At 33.7% G+C, this 24,667-nt stretch overlaps 2 protein-coding genes across 21 annotated transcripts in view; one reads left to right on the top strand and one right to left on the bottom strand.

Annotated features, from left to right (window-relative positions):
• Positions 1-24,667, top strand: part of LOC141387016 (uncharacterized) — a 190,010-nt gene that overhangs the window by 124,027 nt on the left and 41,316 nt on the right. For 12 of the 20 annotated variants that reach the window (XM_073956076.1, XM_073956068.1, XM_073956069.1 and 9 more), the window contains one exon: positions 2,712-2,969. The exons of the other annotated variants lie outside the window; for them this stretch is intronic. In XM_073956076.1, coding sequence (XP_073812177.1) covers positions 2,712-2,969 — 258 coding nt within the window. The remainder of the gene's footprint in view (positions 1-2,711; positions 2,970-24,667) is intronic. 20 annotated transcript variants of the gene reach the window in all.
• Positions 22-1,166, bottom strand: angel (protein). Its single transcript, XM_073956087.1, has one exon. It carries the CDS (start codon positions 1,164-1,166, stop codon positions 114-116), a length of 1,053 nt encoding a protein of 350 aa, XP_073812188.1. The 3' UTR covers positions 22-113.

Raw genomic sequence — 24,667 nt, 5'->3', positions numbered from 1 at the left:
GACAACTGAAAAAGTCTATTATTTGAAAAATATATCTTTTCTATATTTTTGAATTATTAGACAAGATTAAAAATCGTCTTTCTACTGTGTATGTACATAAAATGGTGACCCTTTTAAACAATTGAAAATTCTATAGCTAAAGAAAAGTGATCTGATCCAATATATTTGTTTGGTAATTTTCCTTGTGATTGACATGTGTCCAAATTTGGTAAATTGTACGTACTATTAACTTGTATCGAGTTTTCGCAATCCGTAGAACAAGATTTCAAAATGTAATCCACGGTGATCCACTGATTTTGATATGTAGATGCTGTATTGACTCCGAAACAGATAGGTTCCATTTTAAAACTTTTATCTTCGTTTCCACCTCTAGATATAAATCGGCGCTCATCAGTTAGGATACGAAAGGGAGCACTATCAGTGGTGCAATTGAAATCGCCCGTTAGTATGACGGGGCAGAAAATGTCATTTTTCGAGGAATGTTTTGCAAAATCAATAATGGCACCTAGTAATTTATTGATTTGGCAAATGCGAACATCGTTGCGAAGTGGATTGTACAGGAGATGTGTCGTTGCGACTATAAATTTCTTTGAGGGGTCATCTCGAGGTGTAAATTTTGCCAATAATCCTATATTCTCTCTGTTGGATATGGAATTCTCTGTGTGGTATTCAACACAAAGTTCTTTAATTAACTTAAATTTTTCTTTATCGTATATAATTACGCAGCCATCACATCTGCTTCCAGTCCTTTTTTTAAAAACATATTCCAACTTTTTCTGGCCTTCTTCTTTGGATGCAATCTCTTTGATAATTTCTTTGAGATGCACATGTTGAACTTCCTGCAAACAAAGTATATCTGGTCGAATTCTACGAATCTCCTGTCCCAGTAATTCAATTCTATTTTTCCACCGAAGATATTTTTGATTAACGTCATAGTAGAGGAACATATTATCCGTGATCAATTCTTGTGCCAGTATGTTGTATGACAACAGCCTGTATTGTCGATGTAATGTTATATAGCAGCCTTTAGGAAAAGAAACCCATCTGCGGTCCATGCTTTTGGTTGGCGACTTCTTAATTTTGGTAACTTCTAAAGTTTTCGAAACAATAGTACGCAATGAGCGATTATTAATTGTTATTTTAGTTATTTTTAGCAAAGCGCACATCGAAATATGTGCTGCTGACACAACCAGCTGTTTAACTAGGGATATGTAAAATCGATTTCGGTTAATTAGCTGTAAAATTTGTAAAAGTCGTATACTAGAGTTGTATAGTTCATGAACGAACTAGTTCAATTGAACAATTCATTGAAAGGAGCGTATGAACTAGATCAGTCGATATAGTTCATTATAGTTCACTGAACTATAATCAGAGTCGGTTACCGTACGATCAACCGTACAATTACTTAGGTAGATGCCTCAGCCCAGCTGATCGAATCTAAAATGTCAAAAAACTAGGAATTCGCTATGAAAAATCAAAACAAAAAACCATATGATTCGGTAAGTAAGAGATAGCATGTGTTCACTTCACTGTACAAACACAAGCGATAAAAAGAGACAACAAGAAACCATTTGGCGGAAATATTGACAGTTTACATTACAAAAAAAGTTGCTTTGTTGTAGCAATTCGCCGATGTTTCTACCTAAGTAATTGTACCATGGGTTGTTGTTTTGCGCAACGCGTCACACAAGGATCGTATGTCCCGGGGCCTTAATGGGTTAATACGTTTTCACTAAACGCCTTGGTTGTGTTCAAATTTTCCAAACGTCGTTGGCTACGAAATTCAATGAAAACATCGGCGTTGTTAAAAAATTTACTTGGCTTCGTTTTTCCTTGTCTAAAATAAAAAAATTAAAATTACGGAAGAAGAATTTGTTTATTTCCTCTCACACACAACCAGAGGAAGAAGAAGCATTTGTTTATTTCCTCTCACACACAACCAGAGGAAGAAGAAGCATTTGTTTTTTCTCTCACACACAACCAGAGGAAGAAGAAGCATTTGTTTATTTCCTCTCACACACAACCAGTGGAAGAAGAAGCATTTGTTTATTTCCTCTCACACACAACCAGGGGAAGAAGAAGCATTTTCATTCACAATATAATTGTACCCTGTATGAGTTCCTTTGAATATTGTCGTTTTCAAATGTCAAATTGCACTTAGTCCAAGTTATTGCTCATTCAGTTTACAAACATAATTAATTTATATTTATTTTAGCCGGCTTGGACCACACATTATCTGTGGCATTCCACCGTTTATCTTTTATGCATATCTGTCACTGGATGTGACTGGACGTTTTGGTGTGCCTTCGGTTATATTCCATTTGAACTAGGTTTTAATATTGTTATTTTTAAGATTATAATGGTTTCTACCAGATTCCCTGTCTGAATTTGTTCAGAAAATCAAAGACTATGCTCTTTGGCATCATTGGCTTTCAAGACGTACTTTCCGTGGCACAATGAAGTGCGCCGGGAGAAACTGGCTACTATATATTACCTCAGGAGGACTTATTCAGTTAAGAAAGCAATTTGATTAGTCTCGATATCCAAAGAATGTCAACACTGGCTAAACCCATTATGGATGATTGTGATGTTATGTGGGTTACCTCTGTACAAGCATAAATCAAGGTGGGTTCCGATATACATATTAAAAAATGGCTACTAACCTAAAACTTATGATTTCTTATTTGATTGTTTCTTTTATTATTCTACAGAGCTTCTGGATACCTGGGCCAGATCCTGCATTCGATAGTATGCCTGATGTTACTTCTAAAAACCAAATAAGTAAAACAAAAATACGTTATGATTTTGAATTGACTGGACCCATGGATATCTTCATAAGACCATGGAGGAAAAATAAAAGAATGGTATTTCCATTGGACACCTTTGCGCATGACTGGGAGCCACCATACTTTATTTATTTCTCTTATGGCATCAATGGAGATCCTTTAAAGTTTTGGTTGGAAATTGAAGTGAGTTGAAATTATTAATGCTTAAGAAATATTTAAAACTCATTACTAGACTGCGGAATCCTATGCAAATGCATATATGGTTAGGATGGTCGTAGAGAAAATCTGATTAGACAGAAACTCGTTTTATTACAAAATAAAACGAATTAGGCCCAGAAATTTTTGCATATTCTGCATATCGTGCATATTTTGACATATTTGTACATATCTGCATAAAAAGAGCATATGCAAAACCATATGCAAAAATATATTCAAGGATTTGTGGTATAAATATCCTACCAAAATGGCTGAAATTTGGTATTAAGTCTTCGTTAGGGATATGCAACTTTACAACTGAAATCTGTCCGCATAGGTCCACGTCTTCATATAGGCCCCATAGAACGGTACCTACCGATATTCGGTATTTTGAAAGTTGTAGCTTCAATATCCCACCGAAATGACTGAAAATTGGTATTTAGTCTTCATTGGGGGTATAAAACACCCCACCTGAAATTTGTCGGCATAGGTCCACGACTTCATATAGCCCCCATAGAACGGTACCTCCCGATTTTCGGTATTTTGAAGGTTGTGGCTGTGGTTATACATTTCTCTATTTTATTGATTTGTCTGAAGAGAATTTTAAACAGAAAAATTGTACACATAGACATTTTTGTACCTATTATTGAAATATTTCTTGCATAAGAAAATATGTAAAATGCATAAATTTTGCATATGCAAAAATTTATGCATTTTGCATAATTTTGCATATGTCATATGTTTCGATTGCAATGTAATCAGAAGCCAAAAATATGCCCAGTCCCAAAATTTGACATGAATCGGACCAAAAATAGGGGTTGCATAAAATTCCGCTGTCTACTCATTACCAAGAAATTACTTGTTATGTTCCTTCGTATTGTGGAGAATATAAAGGGAATCTTGACGAATATTTTTCATTTGGTTGTTTGTTTAATTACAGAAAAAGGATGGTGATTGTAAACCCGAAATTGGAATTGGTGGCCATTGGAAGAATTTAAGAGATTCCTTGCCAGCTTCCCTCAATATGTTGACCCCCTTGGCCCGCTTCCTATGATACATGGTTATTCTAGGAAATTTTCAGTGTCGATACCATTTCCTGATCGGGTGTTGAATATTCTAAAAATATATTAATAAGTTTTGGAGTATTATCTACTAACGTCTTCAAACTAACGTTTACCAAACCTAATCTTACAAATAAATTGTTGATGTTTCAAATTCCTATATGATCTCATACTATCGATCTTAACAGATATGAAATAGCCAACAATATACTTTGGGCAACAACCCAATTAGGCAACTTTTCATAATGAATGTTACATTTCTAATCGGTAACTGTGAAAAATCATTGCCATCGTCTTGAAAAAATTGATATTTTCACGTAAAATAAAATTCGGTAAATTATATACAAATTTACTTTTACAGAAACATTAGAGCTTTTAGCTCTATTTATCATGGCATGTGTGGAGATATGACAATTCAAGATGAATTGGTGGTAGGTGGCTAGATGATTTTTTTTTCATTTGCTAGAATACAGTGCTCGGGCCGAATACGTTCCGTGCCTAAAATTAAAGGCATTGAGATTTAAGTACTTCCAGACAAGGGAGCAATGGAAGGTAAGTTACAAGTGGTGGTTTAACATACTCCAGATCACCGATTTCCTCTTCAGTCCCATGGTATTGATGATGGTTGTTCCCCTACTGCTGATGTGGGTATTACCCAAAATGATAAATGATCCCGAAACCAAAAAGGAATTGGAAAACATGCAATTCCCCAAAATTAATAATGAAATGCCTAATGCCTATATAAATGCCTATATATATATAGTCCACGGCATAATTATTTTGACAAAATCTACATTTGCCTTAAAAGGCATGTAATTATTGCCAGATTTCTTAGATCAACGAACGAACGATTCACAATCTAGTTCAACATGTCATTCACAAATGCATAAAATGACGCCGTCGTCTGTGTTAAGTGATGCCTTCGTTATGTGATGAGTTTGTTTACGTTTTGGTCAAGGTACTTGGAATAGATGTTCGAAAATTAAGATTTCTACAAAAACATAATATATTCCAATATGCCGAATCCATTATCTATTGAATGTGCCTTGTTCTGGATAGAAAAAGGAACAAATAAAATAAACACACACACAAAGCATAACATTTTTTGCCAGCCAACTAAATGAAGGACGTATTTTCTTAAATTTTTACCAACTTAGTCTTTCTTTATGAGTGGAATAAAGCTATGCAATTGTGATAATTTTATTCTGGAGTAGTTAAATTATATTATTCTATTGTTTGTTTCTATTTGGTGTATGTATGTATGCCTTTTCATCAAACGAACGATTAGGAGCCGGTGAACGATTCTGATCCGAATGATTGAACTAGATAGTGAACTATGAACAAGATTACTGAACTAGCTCAGTTAAAAGAGCTGAACTATTGAACTAGATCTTTCAAATGAACTAGATTGTACAACTCTATCATATACGAATATTAACTAGAGCTGGCAAAAAATCGATGGCACTATCGATAAAATCGATTATTTTTAAAAATTATATATCGATAGATAGTTTTGCCTATCGATATTATCGGAACAAAAAACCCTAATCTGAAATCCATTGAAATAAATAGAAATTTCTCTGCTTTTCGGTTACGTGTGTGTAAGAAAGTAAGTCCGTTGTCACACGTACACATTTTTCGGTAAAATAAAATGTATTTTTTTACATTTTTAATAAAATAAAAGCTGTTGTTTATTCTCCTTTACATTTCTGTGAACTACTTTTGCATAATTTCAAGAAAATCATTGACATTTCCGCCATTTTCATTGTCAAATTAATGGCGATGACAATTTAACGATAATATCGATAGCAATCGATATTTTAAGACATTATATCGAAAATGTCCAATTTTGGGAATATCGATGGTTTGCCAGCTCTAATCCATATACGTTAAGCGGGGTACACACGATCAGTTTTGACTGTCAGTTTTGCTCAAATAATCGGTTGCTTGCCAGTTTGGCCGTTCACTTTTGTCAGTCATCAGGCAACCACAAAATATTGGCTTCGTTCCAGTACTTTTTTAATGATAAAAGTGTCAAAAGAGCAAACTGTCGAAGATAAGTTACATATACACATTTTTCCAAAATGTACGGGAACGGAAATATGGCAGAAACGTCATACAAACTGAAACAAATGTCAAAGTCGGCGTGTCAGCCAATCAGAAGCCGGCAAACATGTTCGCCCAAATTTGTCGTGTAAAAAGTTTCTAAAGAGAAAACAATTCAGCGCCATTTTTGTTCAAAGAGAAGTGAACAGTTTGCAACTTTTTTGGTGTACGGGAACGCAATTTGGGAAAAAAGTGCAAAATGTGTTAAATGTGTAACAACTTTTTAGTTCTGGAACGAAGCTATATTGTGGTTGCTGGACGGTTGGACAGTTATCGATAATTCCGAAAAATCGACAGTCAGAACTGATAGTGTGTACCCCGCTTTAACGTGACTGCAACAACAACATACGCAGGGCAATCATGAATATTTCCCTCGGAATATTCCGCACAGAAAATAATTTTAAAAAGCGAAATTCTTTTAAAATCAATATTTGTAAAACGTTGAAAACTACTAGATTCGCTTAATTATGGCGTATTCTAGTCGACTCGACAAAAATATTCCCTTTTTGGGCATAAATATGGAAATAAAAAATTTTGAAATTGGGGAATGGGACAAATTCCGCACGGAATTCTTATCCATAATTCCACTGATGTTCTCTGTAATCTCATCTGTCGTGGTTCAGCAAAGGAAAGACTCCCTCAGAGAGACTAATGCACAAAATATTTTGAGCACCACCGGCCTTGTTCATACTGACGGTAATTCGCTCCTATTCGTTGTTCGAGCCCAAATTACTTCATTTCCCATACAAAATTCTGAGAGCGAATAACAATTTTTGTACATTGTTCAATTTAAATTACTCTCCGAACGTTGATAAAATATGTCCCATCTCTAACAAATGAGAGTATTTATCGAAATAAATTAAAATTGACAGACAAAATTCAAAATTTAAATATTTATGAAAAACACCATCATTTTTAGAAAAACTGCAAAACATGAATGAAAAGTAAACGATGGAACGATTAGTATACATTCAAATCATAGTAAATTTTGCCTTCACTTCCTTTACAGTTGCATTTTGTGTACATTGTTTCAAATTTGCGTACAAATCTAGAAAGTAAAATCAAATGCCTATCTGAAAGCAATGAACGGAAACAAACAAAACGATTCCCGTACCAATCACACAAAGCCACAAACTTTTCAGCTTCTCTGAATCGTTTCTTTCTCACACCAAAACAAAAACACAAACTTTTCAATGTAAAAAGATGGAAACCGTGCGATTGCTGAAATGTAACTTCGGCTATGCTTTGCCGAGTTGTTTCAATCACCACCGAAACGACAAGTATTTTTGGGAAACGTTTGCCGTGCGTCTTGTCAATGACACACTCAGACACACACACACACATGTGATTGCTTAACAACCCTATAAGTTAGCATCAGCATACCACAGTGAATTTTATCAACCACCAAACGTTTTTAATTTATTCATATGTGTTTAGTACTATTCCGTTTTCTATCTGCTCTTGTGGAGTTGAGTACTTTTCGTTTTGTTCGCACTCACGAATGTAAACAAAACAAAACGGATGAGCGGGCGGGCGGCGAGACCGATCTGGTAACATCTTTTGAAGATGTCACTGGCCATATTTTTTGTTGTTGTAATGCAATTTATAACTAGAGTTGATGTTGGTCTTTTAGCGCGAAGACGCTCTTGATTAAATAATTAAATTCGTATTTTCTTCAATTGTTTACCCAATGTATACAGTCAACCAAAAAGTCTACATACACCCTATAAATCTCGGGTTTTAAGGGTAAGGAAGCATTTTTATGAAAATCCAAGTACATAGTTCTATCTCATATCCCTAATAAACAATATTACATACAACAGATATATATTCCATAATACGAATAACGCTAAATTCTATAAAAATTAAAAAAATAATAGGGAAAAAGTGTACATACACCTAATGAAATATTAAGATTACCGTAAAATTTATGGAATAAGCAATACAAATTTTACATTTATTGCTTTATCGAATGTCTCTGGTTGTCTATGATATATTTTAGACAAAATAGGAACATATTTGTTGATTAATTGCCGTTATTTAATGTCAGACTTCGCGTATAGCTCGGACTCTTGCAGATTTCTTTGAGTTTTTCAGTCTAGTAGTTTATGAAACCCCGGAAAATACAGTGGGACTAACAATTTTGAGATCCAAGAGCGCTATGAAGTCTTTCTTGTGGATAATATATGCTCCTGAGCTTCGCTAAATATACAAATTCCTGAGGTTTCTCATAAATTTTATAGTTTTCACAACATTCCAAGGGACAAATTACATGCAGAAGCCTTCGAATTACCTTGTAATAAGGTCTGGTACAATCCTCGAGCATCCATTGAATAAGCAATGTAAAAGTATCCCACATTTATAGCGCTGCAAGTGACCCTAACGATCATAATACGAGAGCATACTAGTTAACAGTGTAAATTTCATACAAATTGCATGCATTCTTTGGTGGTGCTTTTATTTTGATACTTTGGAAACTTTAGGAGCGGGTTTGTATAATAATGTTGTACATTTCTGATTGAGTTAAGGCCCAAAAATGTTTTACAAGGTAATTCCAAGGTTCTTGCTTGTAATTTGACCCTTGAAATGCTGTGAAAACTATAAAATTTATGAAAAACTCAGGAATTCGCATATTTAGCGAAGCTCAGGAGCATATATTATCCATAGGAACAACTTCAAAGCGCTCTAGAATCTCAAAGTAATTAGTCCCACTGTATTTCCTGGGGTTTCATAAACTACTAGACAGAAAAACTCAAAGATATCTGCAAGCATGGTGTAAGAAAGAAGGTGATACAATAATAGCAACCTATGTCTTCATTTGCTGTCAAAACATATTTTTAATCAAAAATAAATAACAAATATTTCGCCTCTATAAAAAATATCTGTGTACAACATCTTTGTTTAAGCTTCGCGAATAATATTTTAACGTTTTCTTCTAACTTTTGTGGATATTTCGCGCAAAAAAATTTGACAGCAAATGAAGACTACAACCTAACGTCAACTATTGGATCACCTTGTTAAATTCGCCTTGTCTGCAAGGGTCCGGCTTAACGAGCTATACGCGAAGTCTGACCTTAAATAACGTCAATTAAAGCACAAATATGTTCCTATTTTGTCTAAAATATATCATAGACAACCAGAGACATTCGATAAAGCAATAAAACTTAAAATTTGTATTGCTTATTCCATAAATTTTACGGTAATCATTGGGTGTATGTACACTTTTTCCCTATTAATTTTTTAATTTTTATAGAATTTACCGTTATTCGTATTATGGAAAATGTTTTTGTTGTATGTAATATTGTTTATTAGGGATATGAAATACAACTATGTACTTGGATTTTCATAAAAATGCTTCATTACCCTTAAAACTCGAGATTTATAGGTTGTATGTAGACTTTTTTGGTTGACTGTACATATTATAGTCAAAACTTTATTTTTTTCGAACTGACGCTTGCATGTGTAAACTTTTGGAAAAAAATTGAAGTTACTTTCAAAGCAGTTACATTGATTACTGACAAGGAAATTTTATCGGCAGTGAGGTTGTTAGTTGGTGTGGCAGTGTTAGTTGGTGTTATACCCTCCACCACGACTGTCTGCAAGTTACTTGCATGTGTAATCATTGTAATTCGAAAAGTGCATTTGAAACAGTTCTGCCTCTCAACTGGTACATTAAATGAAAAGGCCGAAGAGATTAATTTTCAAATGAACACTTTCATGGTTTAATAAGAAAGGTTAGCTAAAGCTTCCTGTCAATTTAAATTTTTTCTTTCGACTGTTCCTAAAACGTCGAAACAATATACAGAATCTTTGTATGTGTGTGTGCTGTTTGAATAATATGCCAAACAATTTTAAAAGCAATCTAATTCAATGGGTTTTAAAATAGTTTTTAGAACATTTGTATGGAAGAAATTTGCCAGCTTTTCATTGAAACAAACATTTTATCATATCCACAACTCGATTATGTGGAAAAACATTGGCCCTTCATTCATTTTTCGAGTTTTTTATAAAATGCTCAACTTTGGTATTGTAAACCAACCCACTTGTTGATTTTGTGTTTACTAATTTTGATGTTTTAGGAATTCAGGAAAAACAAGGGTTCTATAGATTTTTTCCATTTAACCCTACCTCTTTAGTTATACCATGAACACTTTTATTATTACTCTGAGCAAACTTATCTGATAGTTACTATGTAACGCGTTAGAATGGAGTTTGCTGAATGAGCGAATTCTTTAAATTTTCTTCCACTTAGCTGCTCGGTATGAGAAGCGCGAAAGTCGTCTAGACATAGTTGCATTTGATCACTTAATTTGTAATTCAATTCAGGGTTGCATTTTCTTAAACTAGGTTCACATTAATGTTTAAATTAGTATATTCGTTTACATATGAATTCAGTGTTTTATCTTAACATACTTAATAAAATATTCACAAAATATACAATGGACCGTTTCAGTCTCCCCCTCGGATGCTGAAGACGTCCCGACGAAGCATCCGTAATAAACTGGACTATCTGTTAGGAGGGAACGGCTGCTTCGGTTGGATATCCCCCTGGAGTAAAGGTGGGTAATGCAGATACAATCCTCTAAATGAAAAGAATAGAATTTAAAATAAAATATATGTTTGAATCAAAGAAATATATTTTTCCAGCTCATATCAACTAAGTTTGCATGTCTTTTGGTTGAAACTTCCTTTAAAATCAGCAAACAAAATGTATGAAAATATGAACAATGTTGGTGTCGTATTAACGGGTTAAATCGAATACGTAAATATGAGAGCGAACAAACTTATTAAAGTACTGGTATGAACATGGCATTAACCATTAAGCGGGGTACACAGGATCGCTTTTGACTGTCAGTTTTGCTCAAATAATGGGTTGCGGATCTTCTTTTCAAATGTATGTTTTATATGTTTCTACACACTTTTCATTAATATTTTCACTTAATTCTGAAAATATTGGTATTTTCAATACATGTTTTAATTGTTTCTGGGCCTGTTTATGTATGTCGATAAGAAAACTAATGCGGAAGAAAAAATACCAAATTTGAGTGTGTATTTCAAATTTGTTTTTTGTTTTGAAGCAAACGCAAATTAAATAATATTTCAAAAACTAAAGTTTGGGTGTCTTTCATGCGCACACATTTTCGTTTCGAAATACATAAACTGGGGGTCTGTTTTCAAAATTGAGGAGAGAGAGACATGTCAAAACAATATTTGTGTATACAGACTTTTTACGCGATTTTGAACTAATGGGCAAGAAATGTGTGTGGAATTAAGTATGAAATTCAACCTTCTTCCTTCTGCACATATACATATAAACAGCTTACTTCATTAATTTTCATTCATCTTTTTCTTTTTTCTGAAAATGTTTGTGTTTTCTATAAATTTTAAAATTTTGAATTTATACGTGTCATAATTTATTTTTTCGATAAATTCTCTCATTTGTTAGGGATGGGACATATTTATTCGTCGTTCGGAGAGTATTTCTACTCGAACAACGTACTCGAATCGTCGTTCGTTCTCAGAATTTTGTATGGGGAAATAAATAATTTGTTCGTAATTATGGGTCGAACAACGAATAGAGAACGAACGACGCACAGTGTTGCCGCTTCCATACAAAAGTGGACAAAAATAGAAGGAGTTGACCTAGGCTGATGAATTTTTGCACAAGTACTTATAAGGGCATAGGAATGAAAAATTTCAACTTTGGTCCACATCGGTTCAGATTTGGATATAGTCCCCATATATATCTTTCCCCGATTTTGCTAAAAATCGGTCAATTTTGATCGAATAGCCTTCAAATTTAATATGTAATATTTTCTTGGGCCCATGAGTAGCTCTACCGATTCTCACAAAAATCGCATCAGATTTGGATATAGCCCCCATATATATCTTTCCCCGATTTTGCTATAACTCGGTCAATTTAATCGAATAGCCTTCAAATTGTATATGTGATATTTTCTTGCGCCCCCGAGTAGTTTTACCGATTTTCGTAAAAATCGGTTCAGATTTGGATATAGCTCCCATATATATCTTTCCCCGATTTTGCTATAAATCGCTCAATTTTTCATGGTATGTTTCCTCAGGCCACTGTTCAGTTTCACCGATTTTGATTTGATTTCGCAAAAATCGGTACAGATTAGGATATAGGCTCTATATATATCTTTCACCGATTTTGCTATAAATCGATCAATTTTTTAAACATAGCCTTCAAATTTAACATGGGATGTTTTCTTAAGGCCTTTTTCAGTTTCACCGATTTTGACAAAAATCGGTTTAGATTTGGATATAGCTCACATATGTATATATTTTCACAAAACACGCAATGTATGTGAGATATTGATTAAATAAGAAAATATGACGTAATTGTCCGTACTTGAGTGACATCGGGCGAAATTATATATCGAAGCCATGTTCAAACCTGAACCGATATGGACCAAAGTTGATTTTTTTCATTCCTGTGCCCTCATAAGTGCTTGTGCAAACATTCATCGACCTAGGTCAAAGGTAAAACTGAAGAGGGGCCTGAGGAGCATCCCATGTTAAATTTGAAGGCTATTCATCAAAAATTGAGCGATTTATAGCAAAATCGTGGGAAGATATATATGGGGGCTATATCCAAATCTGAACCGATTTTTACGAAAATCGGTGAAACTATTCAGTGGCCTAATAAATATCGCACATAAAATTTGAAGGCTATTCAATTAAAATTGACCGAGTTACAACAAAATCGGTGATAGATATATATGGGGGCTATATCCAAATCTGAACCGATTTTTGGGGGCCTAAGAAATTTGAAGGTTAAATTTGAAAGCTATCCGATCAAAATTGAACAAGTTGTAGCTAAATCGGGAAAAGATATATATGGGGGTTATATAAAATCAGAATCGATATATCTCAGAAGGTTGCAGGGATGGGCAGAAAGTTTTTGCACATTTTTATTTGGAAGAGATGTCCAATTAACGGAAAACAAGAGCCGAGGTGGCAATCAAAAGATCTGCTCTACTAAACAATAAGAATTTGATTTTTTTATCAAATTTAAATTTTGATTTCTTGATAACGGTACATTGCCCCTGTGCAGTTAATGTCAACTTGTTGTACTAAAATTTTATAGTTATAGCCCACCCATCAAATTCCCATTCAAAACTTTTACTTTTATCAACAAACTTTTCAGAAAATGTTATTTTAAAAATTGTCTAATTTTCATATGATTACCGCTTTAGATTACCTGGGAAATATTTTTCATATTTCAAGGGCTATAACTTCATTATGGATGCACATATCGACAAAATTCTTTCAGATTCGTTGTATGGGATGTGTTTACTGTAAGAATAAATCATAAACATATGTAAAAGTTAACATCACATTTTTTGATTTTTGTCCACGAGGCAACACTGTGCGACGTACCGTGAAAACGACACATTAGACCATAGCCGACCAAGAAGAGCGAGCGCTTAAATTGTTTATGTGTGGGTAAAATAACACTGACAGAACAGGGTGATGATTTTCATATTGAGTGTGAAATGAAAAAATATATTGTTGGCGAGTTCGCTTTGTATGACTTAAATTAAAAATAATCTAAATAACTTCATAATTTGAAGAGTATTTTTCTTCATATGTTAATTTTTTTTGATCGAAAAAACAAATTGTATATAAAAATGATTTTTAAGACTTTCTAATACCCTAGACAGACGGCAGCGTTAATTTGCATTAACTGGCTTAATTCAAATTAATTCGTGCATTATCCATATTCTTAATGCACAAAATCAAAGGAAATTTAAACTGAATTTAGCAATTTCAATATGGCAATGCTGTTGAAAATCAATTGTCTTTTGTCAAACGTCCATGTTTAAGAGAATAAAAAAGGAAAGCAAATCAGCAATTTTCGCTTTTCTTTAAAATAAGTAGTGGTCTTTCGCGAGTAGAAAGTAGATTTGTGGTAGATGGTAGAAAGTGTATTTGTTTCGCATATTTTGGCGAACTTTTGTAAAGCTTTATGAAATGGTCTGCTGGGTACAAACAAACAACACAAACAGCTGTTTCATAAATGCAGAAACTATCGTCTGTCAGGATGAAAAATTAATTCAAATTATGAAATTTTTAATGCAAATTAACTCTGCCGTCTGTCTAGGGTATAAGCATAAAAAAACATTTTTTCTATGAATTTCCCTATTGACTCGGTGCGGCGGACTATTGTGGACTGAGATAAAGGCACCTCTTTGAAAATGTCTTCCATTTTTCTACCAGTGTCTCCAAAAAGGGAAATACTGACATAAAAACATTTCTTGGCCAATTCCAAAGCAATCTTATATGAGGCCTTGATTGTGGCATTATCTTAATTGCCTTTATCTTTTATAGTATTAAGACTCCTATTATTATTTGTTAAATTATCTTTAAGCTGTCATATTATTTTTTTGCTCTTTTCCCGTCATTAAATGATATTTTGTATGCGTATTATAATGACGCCTAAGGTAAGACGGATGTACATTTTTTTATTGTTGCATTGAAGACGTCATTAAAAATATCAATACAAAACAAAAAATCATTATCAAATTCTTCCCTCCACATATTTTCTGTACAACTGCAAAATCTTTTCAGTGTACCAAAAAAAAAAAAAATAAATAAAGCGGCATCAACCTGCTTGCATGACATTCAGTACAAGACTGAAGTAAAAAAATCAAAACATTTGCTCTCTTAGTTTGCGTTCGGGTCGCGTGTGTGTGATTTGCCGAAAAACTTCGTAACCTTAACAATATTAACGAACGGGTTTGCATTAGACCCCTCACAGTAGAGCTGGCAAAAAATCGATGGCACTATCGATTATTTTTAAGAGCTGGCAAAAAATCGATGGCACTATCGATTATTTTTAAGAATTCAATATCGGTAGATAGTTTTGTCTATCTATATTATCGGATTAAAACCCCCTAACGAAAAATTTCTTGAAATAAATAGAAATTTTGCGGCATTTTCGTTTCGTGGGTGGGATAAAATTAGTCCGTAGCAATACGTATAAATTTTTCGGAAAAGTAAAACATATTTTTACATTGCTTTATTTAACTTGCTTTGGTGTCCGTTTAGTTCAAATCTAGTAACTCATTTTCAACAGAGTTGCAGTTAACCAATCGAACTGAAACTTTGCACACTTTTCAGATTTGGATGACAATACATTAATATGAAACCAAAACTAATATGGGTCCACCTTTTCCTATAGCCCCTAATATAGCAGCACCACCCGATTAGTTCAAATCTAGTAACTCATTTTTAACACAATTGCTGTCGACCAATGGAAATTTGGATGACAATACAAGAATATGAAACAAAAACCAATATGGGTCCATTTATTCCTATAGCCTCCATATAGCGGTACCACCTGATTTAAAAGTATTTTAAGAATTTTATCTTAACTTTTAAGGCCGAATTGGCTGTAATTTGGCATTTGGGGTTCCCATTGCACAGAAGCTTCCCCAGCAAAAATTGTGGACATAAGTCCAGGTTTTATTATAGCCTCCATATAGCGGTACCACTCGACTTCAGGTGTTTTAAGGATTTTATCTTCATTTTCAAACCGAATTGGCTGAAACTTTGCATTTGGAGTTCCCACCAAAAATTATGGTTCCAGGTTTCGGTATAGCCCTTATATAACGGTGCCACACGATTTCAGGCATTTTAAAGTTTTTATCTACATTTTCGGCCTAAATTGGCAACAATTTTGCTATAAGAATCTCAGTGGCAAAAAAATTTAATTACTGAGAAGTTAAATTGGCGTTTACACAAGACAGACTGTCTGCAAATACAACTCTGATTTACTAATGCATACAAACATGTGGCTAGTTGCCTCGGCACTGTCTGGTAATTTTCGTAGACAGCATGGCACAATCATCCAGGTAGCCGCATCTGTCCAGCTGATGTACTGCAAGCTGTCAAAAAAGTTGTTGTAATTGAAAACACAAAATTAAAAAACAAAAATTTGACGAAAAATTTTGCATTTTTGGTGGGTTTTTGTAATGATTCGTTTATTAATATCTGCCTAATAAAATTTTGTTCAAAAAATTATGTGAATCGCTTTATTTTTGAAAAACATATTTGACATTTCACAGTACTGAATTGGTTTTTGTTGTAGTTGTTGGCTGATGCATCTACCTGGTAATTGTGCCATGGTAGACAGTAAACATGGACATTATTGAACAAATGAAAACAAAACTATTTCAAATAACAAAAAAGACAACAAGGGCAGGATTCTTGTTCTTTGAAAATTTGAAATGAAAAATATTTTCTTTATAAATTTTTTCAATTGAAATTTATTTCCTTTATAAAAGTTTTCGTTTCAAATTTTCATAGAACAAGAATTGAGCCCCAGGACTGGGATGCAAAAAACAAAACAAAATATGTGAACAGAAAACAAAAAGAAATCGACGACTTTCTTTCATAATTTTCAAACTGTTTTTACAGTTGTCTGGACACACAGGCAAGTTTTGGGTTTTTTTGCAATCAATACATGAAGTTAACTGTCAGCTGTCAAAAAAGTTGTTGTAATTGAAAACACAAAATTAAAAAACAAAAATTTGACGAAAAATTTTGCATTTTTGGTGGGTTTTTGTAATGATTCGTTTATTAATATCTGCCTAATAAAATTTTGTTGAAAAAATTATGTGAATCGCTTTATTTTTGAAAAACATATTTGACATTTCACAGTACTGAATTGGTTTTTGTTGTAGTTGTTGGCTGATGCATCTACCTGGTAATTGTGCCATGGTAGACAGTAAACATGGACATTATTGAACAAATGAAAACAAAACTATTTCAAATAACAAAAAAGACAACAAGGGCAGGATTCTTGTTCTTTGAAAATTTGAAATGAAAAATATTTTCTTTATAAATTTTTTCAATTGAAATTTATTTCCTTTATAAAAGTTTTCGTTTCAAATTTTCATAGAACAAGAATTGAGCCCCAGGACTGGGATGCAAAAAACAAAACAAAATATGTGAACAGAAAACAAAAAGAAATCGACGACTTTCTTTCATAATTTTCAAACTGTTTTTACAGTTGTCTGGACACACAGGCAAGTTTTGGGTTTTTTTGCAATCAATACATGAAGTCAACTGTCAGCTGTCAAAAAAGTTGTTGTAATTGAAAACACAAAATTAAAAAACAAAAATTTGACGAAAAATTTTGCATTTTTGGTGGGTTTTTGTAATGATTCGTTTATTAATATCTGCCTAATAAAATTTTGTTGAAAAAATTATGTGAATCGCTTTATTTTTGAAAAACATATTTGACATTTCACAGTACTGAATTGGTTTTTGTTGTAGTTGTTGGCTGATGCATCTACCTGGTAATTGTGCCATGGTAGACAGTAAACATGGACATTATTGAACAAATGAAAACAAAACTATTTCAAATAACAAAAAAGACAACAAGGGCAGGATTCTTGTTCTTTGAAAATTTGAAATGAAAAATATTTTCTTTATAAATTTTTTCAATTGAAATTTATTTCCTTTATAAAAGTTTTCGTTTCAAATTTTCATAGAACAAGAATTGAGCCCCAGGACTGGGATGCAAAAAACAAAACAAAATATGTGAACAGAAAACAAAAAGAAATCGACGACTTTCTTTCAAAATTTTCAAACTGTTTTTACAGTTGTCTGGACACACAGGCAAGTTTTGGGTTTTTTTGCAATCAATACATGAAGTCAACTGTCCTGTTTAGAAGGATCGTTTCTAGTCAGAGTTGCACGGGTATATAATATGTTGCCTTTTAATCATTCGTTGTATATTTTTCGAAATGAGCTTTTAGAGTACTTTGTGTCAAATTACACTTGGTGTTTTGTATCCATATATACCTTTAGAAAATGAATGACAACTTCAAAGCCCTCTACGATCTCAAAATTATCAGTCCCACTGTATTTTCTGGGGTTTTATAAAGTAACAAACTCAAAGAAATCTGCGAGGGTCAGCTTAAACACGTTATACGCGAAGTCTGACCTTAAATAACGGCAATTAATCCACAAATATTTTCCTATTTTGTCTAAAAGGTATCATGGACAACCAAAGACATTCGATAAAGCAATAAAATGTAAAATTTGTATTGCTTATTCTATAAATTTTAGGGTAATCTCTATATTTCATTGGGGTGTATGTACACTTTTTCCCTATTATTTTTTTAATTTTTATAGAATTTACCGTTATTCGTATTATGGAATATATTTTTGTTGTATTTAATTGTGTTCATTAGGGATATGAAATAGAATTATGTACTTGGAGTTTTATAAAAATGTTTCCTTACCTTTAGAACTCGAGATTTGTAGTGTGTATGTAGACTTTTTTGGTTGACTGTACATATGTATGTATCATGGCACAATTACCCAGGTAGTGGCATCGTAAAATTTTGAATATGTTATGTCAAAACTTCCTTTATGTTGTTGGGGAAATTACAACAAAAATAATTTTTTTATAAAGGGATTTGACTTTTCATATTCGATCAGCTGGTGTGATACCACTACCTGGTAGTTCTGCCATGGTATGTATGTATGCCGATATCACTTTGACGCATTGACATTTTTGTACGGTTCACGTATAAAATTTAGATTTGTAAAAAGTGATAGTCGATGCATAAAACATACCGTGTAGAAGCCGCTTTAGTTGTGTTAAGCGGGGTACACACGATTAGTTTTGCTCAAATAATCGGTTGCTTGCCGGTGTGGCCGTTCACTTTTGTCAGTCATCAGGCAACGACAAAATATTTCCGAAAAATCGACAGTCAAAACTGATCGGGTGTACCCCGCTTTACAGAACCTGCAAAATAGAGCTATTTTTACAATTTATGGTAAAAAAGCATTCCCGAACACAGTAGCCACAGTTGGTACGTAACATTCTACCAAAATTGGTAACTTTTTGTACCCTACTCCACAATGTGGGAAGGGTATTATAAGTTTGTTTTGTTAAAAATTCATGTAACACCGCGAAATATTCGTCGTAGACCCCCAATGTGGTATACCATTTTTCATATCTCGACGAGATAAAGCCCGTGTGTCCGTCTGTCCATTATAAATTGTAATCAAACTCCAGGCCGCAATTATGAACCGATCGTCACCGTATGGAGGTCGGTTTCACATCAGGATTGATCGCTATTTTAATTGGTGATGATCGTGAAATATTTAGTGGGTGAAATGGACCAAAAACTAAATTTTTACCCGATTTTGTAGCTGCTCAGTAGGTCGCAATAATAGTCTAATCGACGGGAAATTTTAACTTAGGTTAGAGTTCATGACAAAGAAGAAGCTTGCTATCTCAGAAGATGATCAGATAATATTTAGCAGGTTAAATGGACCAAAACTTTTGTGTGAAAATTGTAAATATTTTTAATGTACCATTTTTGGTCCAGTAAATGATATTTGGAAGAGGAACTCTTGACCTTTTCATTGATGTCTATTATGTTGACGTAGGCGGTCCGATGGCAGAGTTACAGCCTAATGTATAAAGCGATCTCACAATGCGTAGTGTATTATAATCACGAAAATGTCGTAGTTATAGTTCAATTCTACCAAAATTTTGCTCGAGGTAAGATTTTAGGTCAATGAAGATACCAATATTTTTGGATTATGATCGAATGGTGTTTAACGCGTGAAATTGGTCATAATTTTTGTGTGAAAAATATTTAAATATAAAGTTTAGTTCATATTTCAATTTCTGGAGGTACATATACTATTTCTGCCAACTAGCTTATATAGACAAAATTAACTATTGACATTTTACTTTCTGCTTATTGTAATAATGCAGCGGCTTGATAACGGAACTGCTCCCTAATACATAGGTTTTTTGTCGTGTGTTAAAACTTACATTTTTATATCATGCTACGAAATATTCCACGTTTTTATTTAATTTATTTTATTTAAATTTCTGTATAATTTTTAATTTTGCTCAAACATAATGTTATACCTCGAAATTTTGGTGCCTAAAATATAACGATCCTAATATTTCGAGTAAATAACATACAGTGGCTCCAAGCGAAAGTCGTACACCTGAAATTTTTTTAATTGACTTATATCTCCGGCACAAAATGGGATATGAAGAAAGTATTTACGCAGCCTTTTAGTGCATTTAGTCGACAATTTAGAAACATGATATAATAAAATAATCAACCCGTTTACATTGTTGAAAAATTAAATTAGCTAAAATACTAAGAATTTTAGCACCAAGCGAAAGTCGTACAGCAATTATAAAGACAAAGTATTTGTTAAAATAATTAATTCTAGTACATGTTCCTGTTTTTTGTTAAATCCTACGATCGATTTAGCGTAACATCTGCGCTTCTTTACAAATGACAGGGTCCATTCTGGAAACTTGTATCAGGTTAAATGGGAAAGAAGCGTAAAAATGAAATAAAAATTATTTTTATAAAACAACATGAGAAAATTATTTATTTAACTTTACAAAAACAATTTTTTTAGATTCGGCAGATATCGAAAATTAAAACTGCAAAGCTATTCAATACCTTGATGTCTACTAATAAGAAAAAAACCCATATGAAATATTTAAAATAACTAAAATATTAAAAAAACAATATTTTCTTTTGGATAGTTTAATACACGAAGTGCAAAATGAGTTGATTTTTAGTGTCCCGACACTCTAATAGATTGAGAAAAATATTTGGAAGCTTATTTTTCCAATGTGCACTCAGATTTTTACAACATAAATACCTTGTCAATTGGTGATAAAAAAAGTCGTAAAAAAGCTATACATAAATTTATCCAAGAGCGATGTTTAGAATATCAAAACAATAGCGATGAATGCATAAATTTTCTTAAAAGAGTGTAATTTTCATAGATCCAAGAAGTTCTGTCCGAAACCTGACATTACATTGTGAAAAATCCCACAAATTGCTTCATGTCTAATACACGAATAATAGAACATAACGCATCAGTGTATTTGTGGGTGTGTGGGGCTTATCTTTCAGATTTGAATCTTTGTTTTATAATTTTTCTGAAGTCATTGGGAATCAAACTGTGAGATTTTATAATTAAAATGAGTTCTCACTACCTGTCGAATAATGTATTGGTCAAGGTAAGCGTTGTTCTTTCTGCCAAAACTCTGACTTCAAGCATAAAAGCTTATTATTTGCGACCACTGGTATTAAATAATTGTTTCAATAACATTGGTTGGCTGGACTGTAGTCCAAGCTTGAACAATAAATCGTCTATAGTGGTTCTATAAATGGAAAATGTCTCCAGACGACTTATACTTCCAGACATCTTTATAGGAGAGATTTTCCAAACGAACAGCGACATATTTTAAACTTCAGCTGTTCAAAACTGGTCAAAAATATTCTAAATCGATTGCAGAATTCAACTGAAACCAGAAATATGCCGAAGGACGATTCATATTAATAAATATTTTGTCTTTATAATTGCTGTACGACTTTCGCTTGGTGCTAAAATTCTTAGTATTTCAGATATTTTAATTTTATAACAATGTAAACGGGTTGATTATTTTATTATATCGTGTTTCTAAATTGTCGACTAAATACACTATAAAGCTGCGTAAATACTTTCTTCATATCCCTTTTTGTATCGGAGATATAAGTCAATTAAAAAAATGTCATTAGGTGTACGACTTTCGCTTGGAGCCACTGTATATTAGATATATAAACTATAATGATTACGACTGTCACACACAGATACAACAACTCATTCGTAAATTCTTAGTCCTGAATTTGGAAAAAAAGGTCATTTCATTTCTTATTGTGTATCATGTCCTACACTACCTACACCACAATGTGTCGAGGGCATTATGTTTGTTTTACAAAAAAAAAAAAAAAAAAAAAAAAAACAAGTAAGAACGGCGTTAAGTTCGGCCGGGCCGAACTTGTTATACCCTCCACCACAAGTTGTATTGAAGTAAAATGGAATAATTAGTTTCCTTTCGTGTATGAAGAAGACTTAATACTAAATTTCAGCAATTTCGGTAAAACAATGTGAGGCATTATTCTATGGGGGCTATTTCAAAACGTCGATCTATACCGACAAATTTCTGACGGAAAGTTTTTAGGCTCAAAGAAGACTAAATACCAAATTTCCTATATTTCGTGGCTAAAACTTAAAAAATACCGAAAATCAAGAAGTACGCTTCTATGGGGATATAGGAAGAAGTGGACCTATACTGATAATACTCTTCTGGAATATTTTATAACTCTTGGACGAAATAACGAATTTCAGCCATTTCGGTTGGATATTGACGTCACAATCTTCAGTATTACGAAAATCGGGAGGTACCGTTCTATGGGGGCTATATCGAAACGTGGACCTATACCGACGAATTTTAGTCAGAAATGGGGTAATATGAAAGCGTGGACCTGTACAGACATATTTCTGGCGAACAGTTTTATATCACATTGAAGACTAAATACCAAATTTCAGCCATTTTGGTGGAATATTGGAGACACAACCTTCAAAATACGAAAAATTGGAAGGTGCATTTCCATGGGGGCTATATAAAGGCGTGGACCTATACCGACAAATTTAAAGGGGAGTTTGAGCACCCCAACGATGTCTAAATACCAAATTTCAGCCATTTCGGTGGAATATTGAGGCCACAACTTTCAAAATACCGAAAATCGGGAGGTACCGTTCTATGGGGGCTATATGGAGGCATGGACCGATACCGACAAAGTTCTGGGGGAAAGTTTTATACCACCAACGTAGACTAAGTACCAAATTTCAGCCATTTCGGTGTGATAATGAATCTAAAACCTTCAAAATACCGAAAATCGGGAGGTACCGTTCTATGGGGGCTATATGAAGATGTGGACCGATACCGACAAAATTCTGGGAGAAGTTTTATACCCCTAAAGAAGACTACGTACCAAATTTCAGCCATTTTGGTAGGATAATGAAGCTAAAACATAAAAATACCGAAAATCATGAAGAACGCTTCTATGGGGATATAGAAAGACGTGGACCTATACTGATAATACTATTCTGGAATATTTTATAACTCTTGGAAGACGAAATAACGAATTTCAGCCATTTCTGTTGGATATTGACGTCACAATCTTCAGTATTACGAAAATCGGGAGGTACCGTTCTATGGGGGCTATATCGAAACGTGGACCTACACCGACGAATTTTAGTCAGAAATGGGGCAATATGAAAGCGTGGGCCTGTACAGACATATTTCTGGCGAACAGTTTTATATAACGTTGAAGACTAAATTCCAAATTTCAGCCATTTTGGTGGAATATTGAAGACACAACCTTCAAAATACGAAAAATCGGGAGGTACCTTTCCATGGGGGCTATATGAAGGCGTGGACCTATACCGACAAATTTAAAGGGAAAGTCTGAGTGCCCCCAACGAAGTCTAAAGACCAAATTTCAGCCATTTCGGTGGAATATTGAGGCCACAACGTTCAAAATACCGAAAATCGGGAGGTACCGTTCTATGGGGGCTATATGAAGGCATGGACCGATACCGACAAAGTTCTGTAGGAAAGTTTTATACTACCAACGTAGACTTAGTACCAAATAATGTGATAATGAATCTAAAACCTTACAAATACCGAAAATCGGGAGGTACCATTCTATGGGGGCTATATGAAGGTGTGGACCGATACCGACAAAATTTTGGGGGAAAGTTTTATACCCCTAAAGAAGACTACGTACAAAATTTCAGCCATTTTGGTAAGATAATGAAGCTAAAACCTTAAAAATACCGAAAACCGGGAGGTACCGTTCTATGGGGGCTATATGAAGGTGTGGACCGATACCGACAAAATTTTGGGGGAAAGTTTTATACCCCTAAAGAAGACTACGTACAAAATTTCAGCCATTTTGGTAGGATAATGAAGCTAAAACCTTAAAAATACCGAAAATCGGGAGGTACCGTTCTATGGGGGCTATATCAAAACGTGGACCGATATATCCCATTTTCAATACCAACCATCCTGCAAGTAATAAAAACTTCTGTACCAAATTTTGACTCTCTATCTTTAAAATTGCGAGCTGTATCTTGATTTCAACAGACAGACAGACGGACATGGTCAAATCGACATAGAATTTTATGCTAATCAATAATATATATACTTTATAGGGTCTCCGACGATTATTTCGATGTGTTACAAACGGAATGACAAATTTTTATTATACCCTCCATATGGTGGAGGGTATAAAAATCATCGTACACCTCGAAATATTGGTTCCAGACACACCGATCTTCATATAATTTGCGTAAAATACATAATTTTTCTCTTGGACCTTCTAGTACTGACAATGTACAAAATGCTATGAATATGACCGGATAGCAGCAACAAGTCGCAGTGCGCAGATATATTATATAGGGTATCACATGGTATAGGGTGTCACTTTTGACCCCATCAACGTAAATTATGTGGTCGGTCTTGTATACAAATGATGTCAATAATGTGGTCCGTATGGTATAGAGTCAATATTTTCCTATATTGATCACAATTGTCACCAATATATTGATCACATACCATCTGAAATTTAATTTAATGTACACACAATTATT

This window comes from Musca autumnalis, unplaced genomic scaffold (genome assembly GCF_047663935.1).
Source record: "Musca autumnalis isolate F117 unplaced genomic scaffold, ASM4766393v1 scaffold_5, whole genome shotgun sequence".
Classification (NCBI taxonomy): domain Eukaryota; kingdom Metazoa; phylum Arthropoda; class Insecta; order Diptera; family Muscidae; genus Musca; species Musca autumnalis.
Note: the sequence above shows the minus strand (reverse complement) of the source record. Positions and strands in the feature narration are given on the sequence as shown.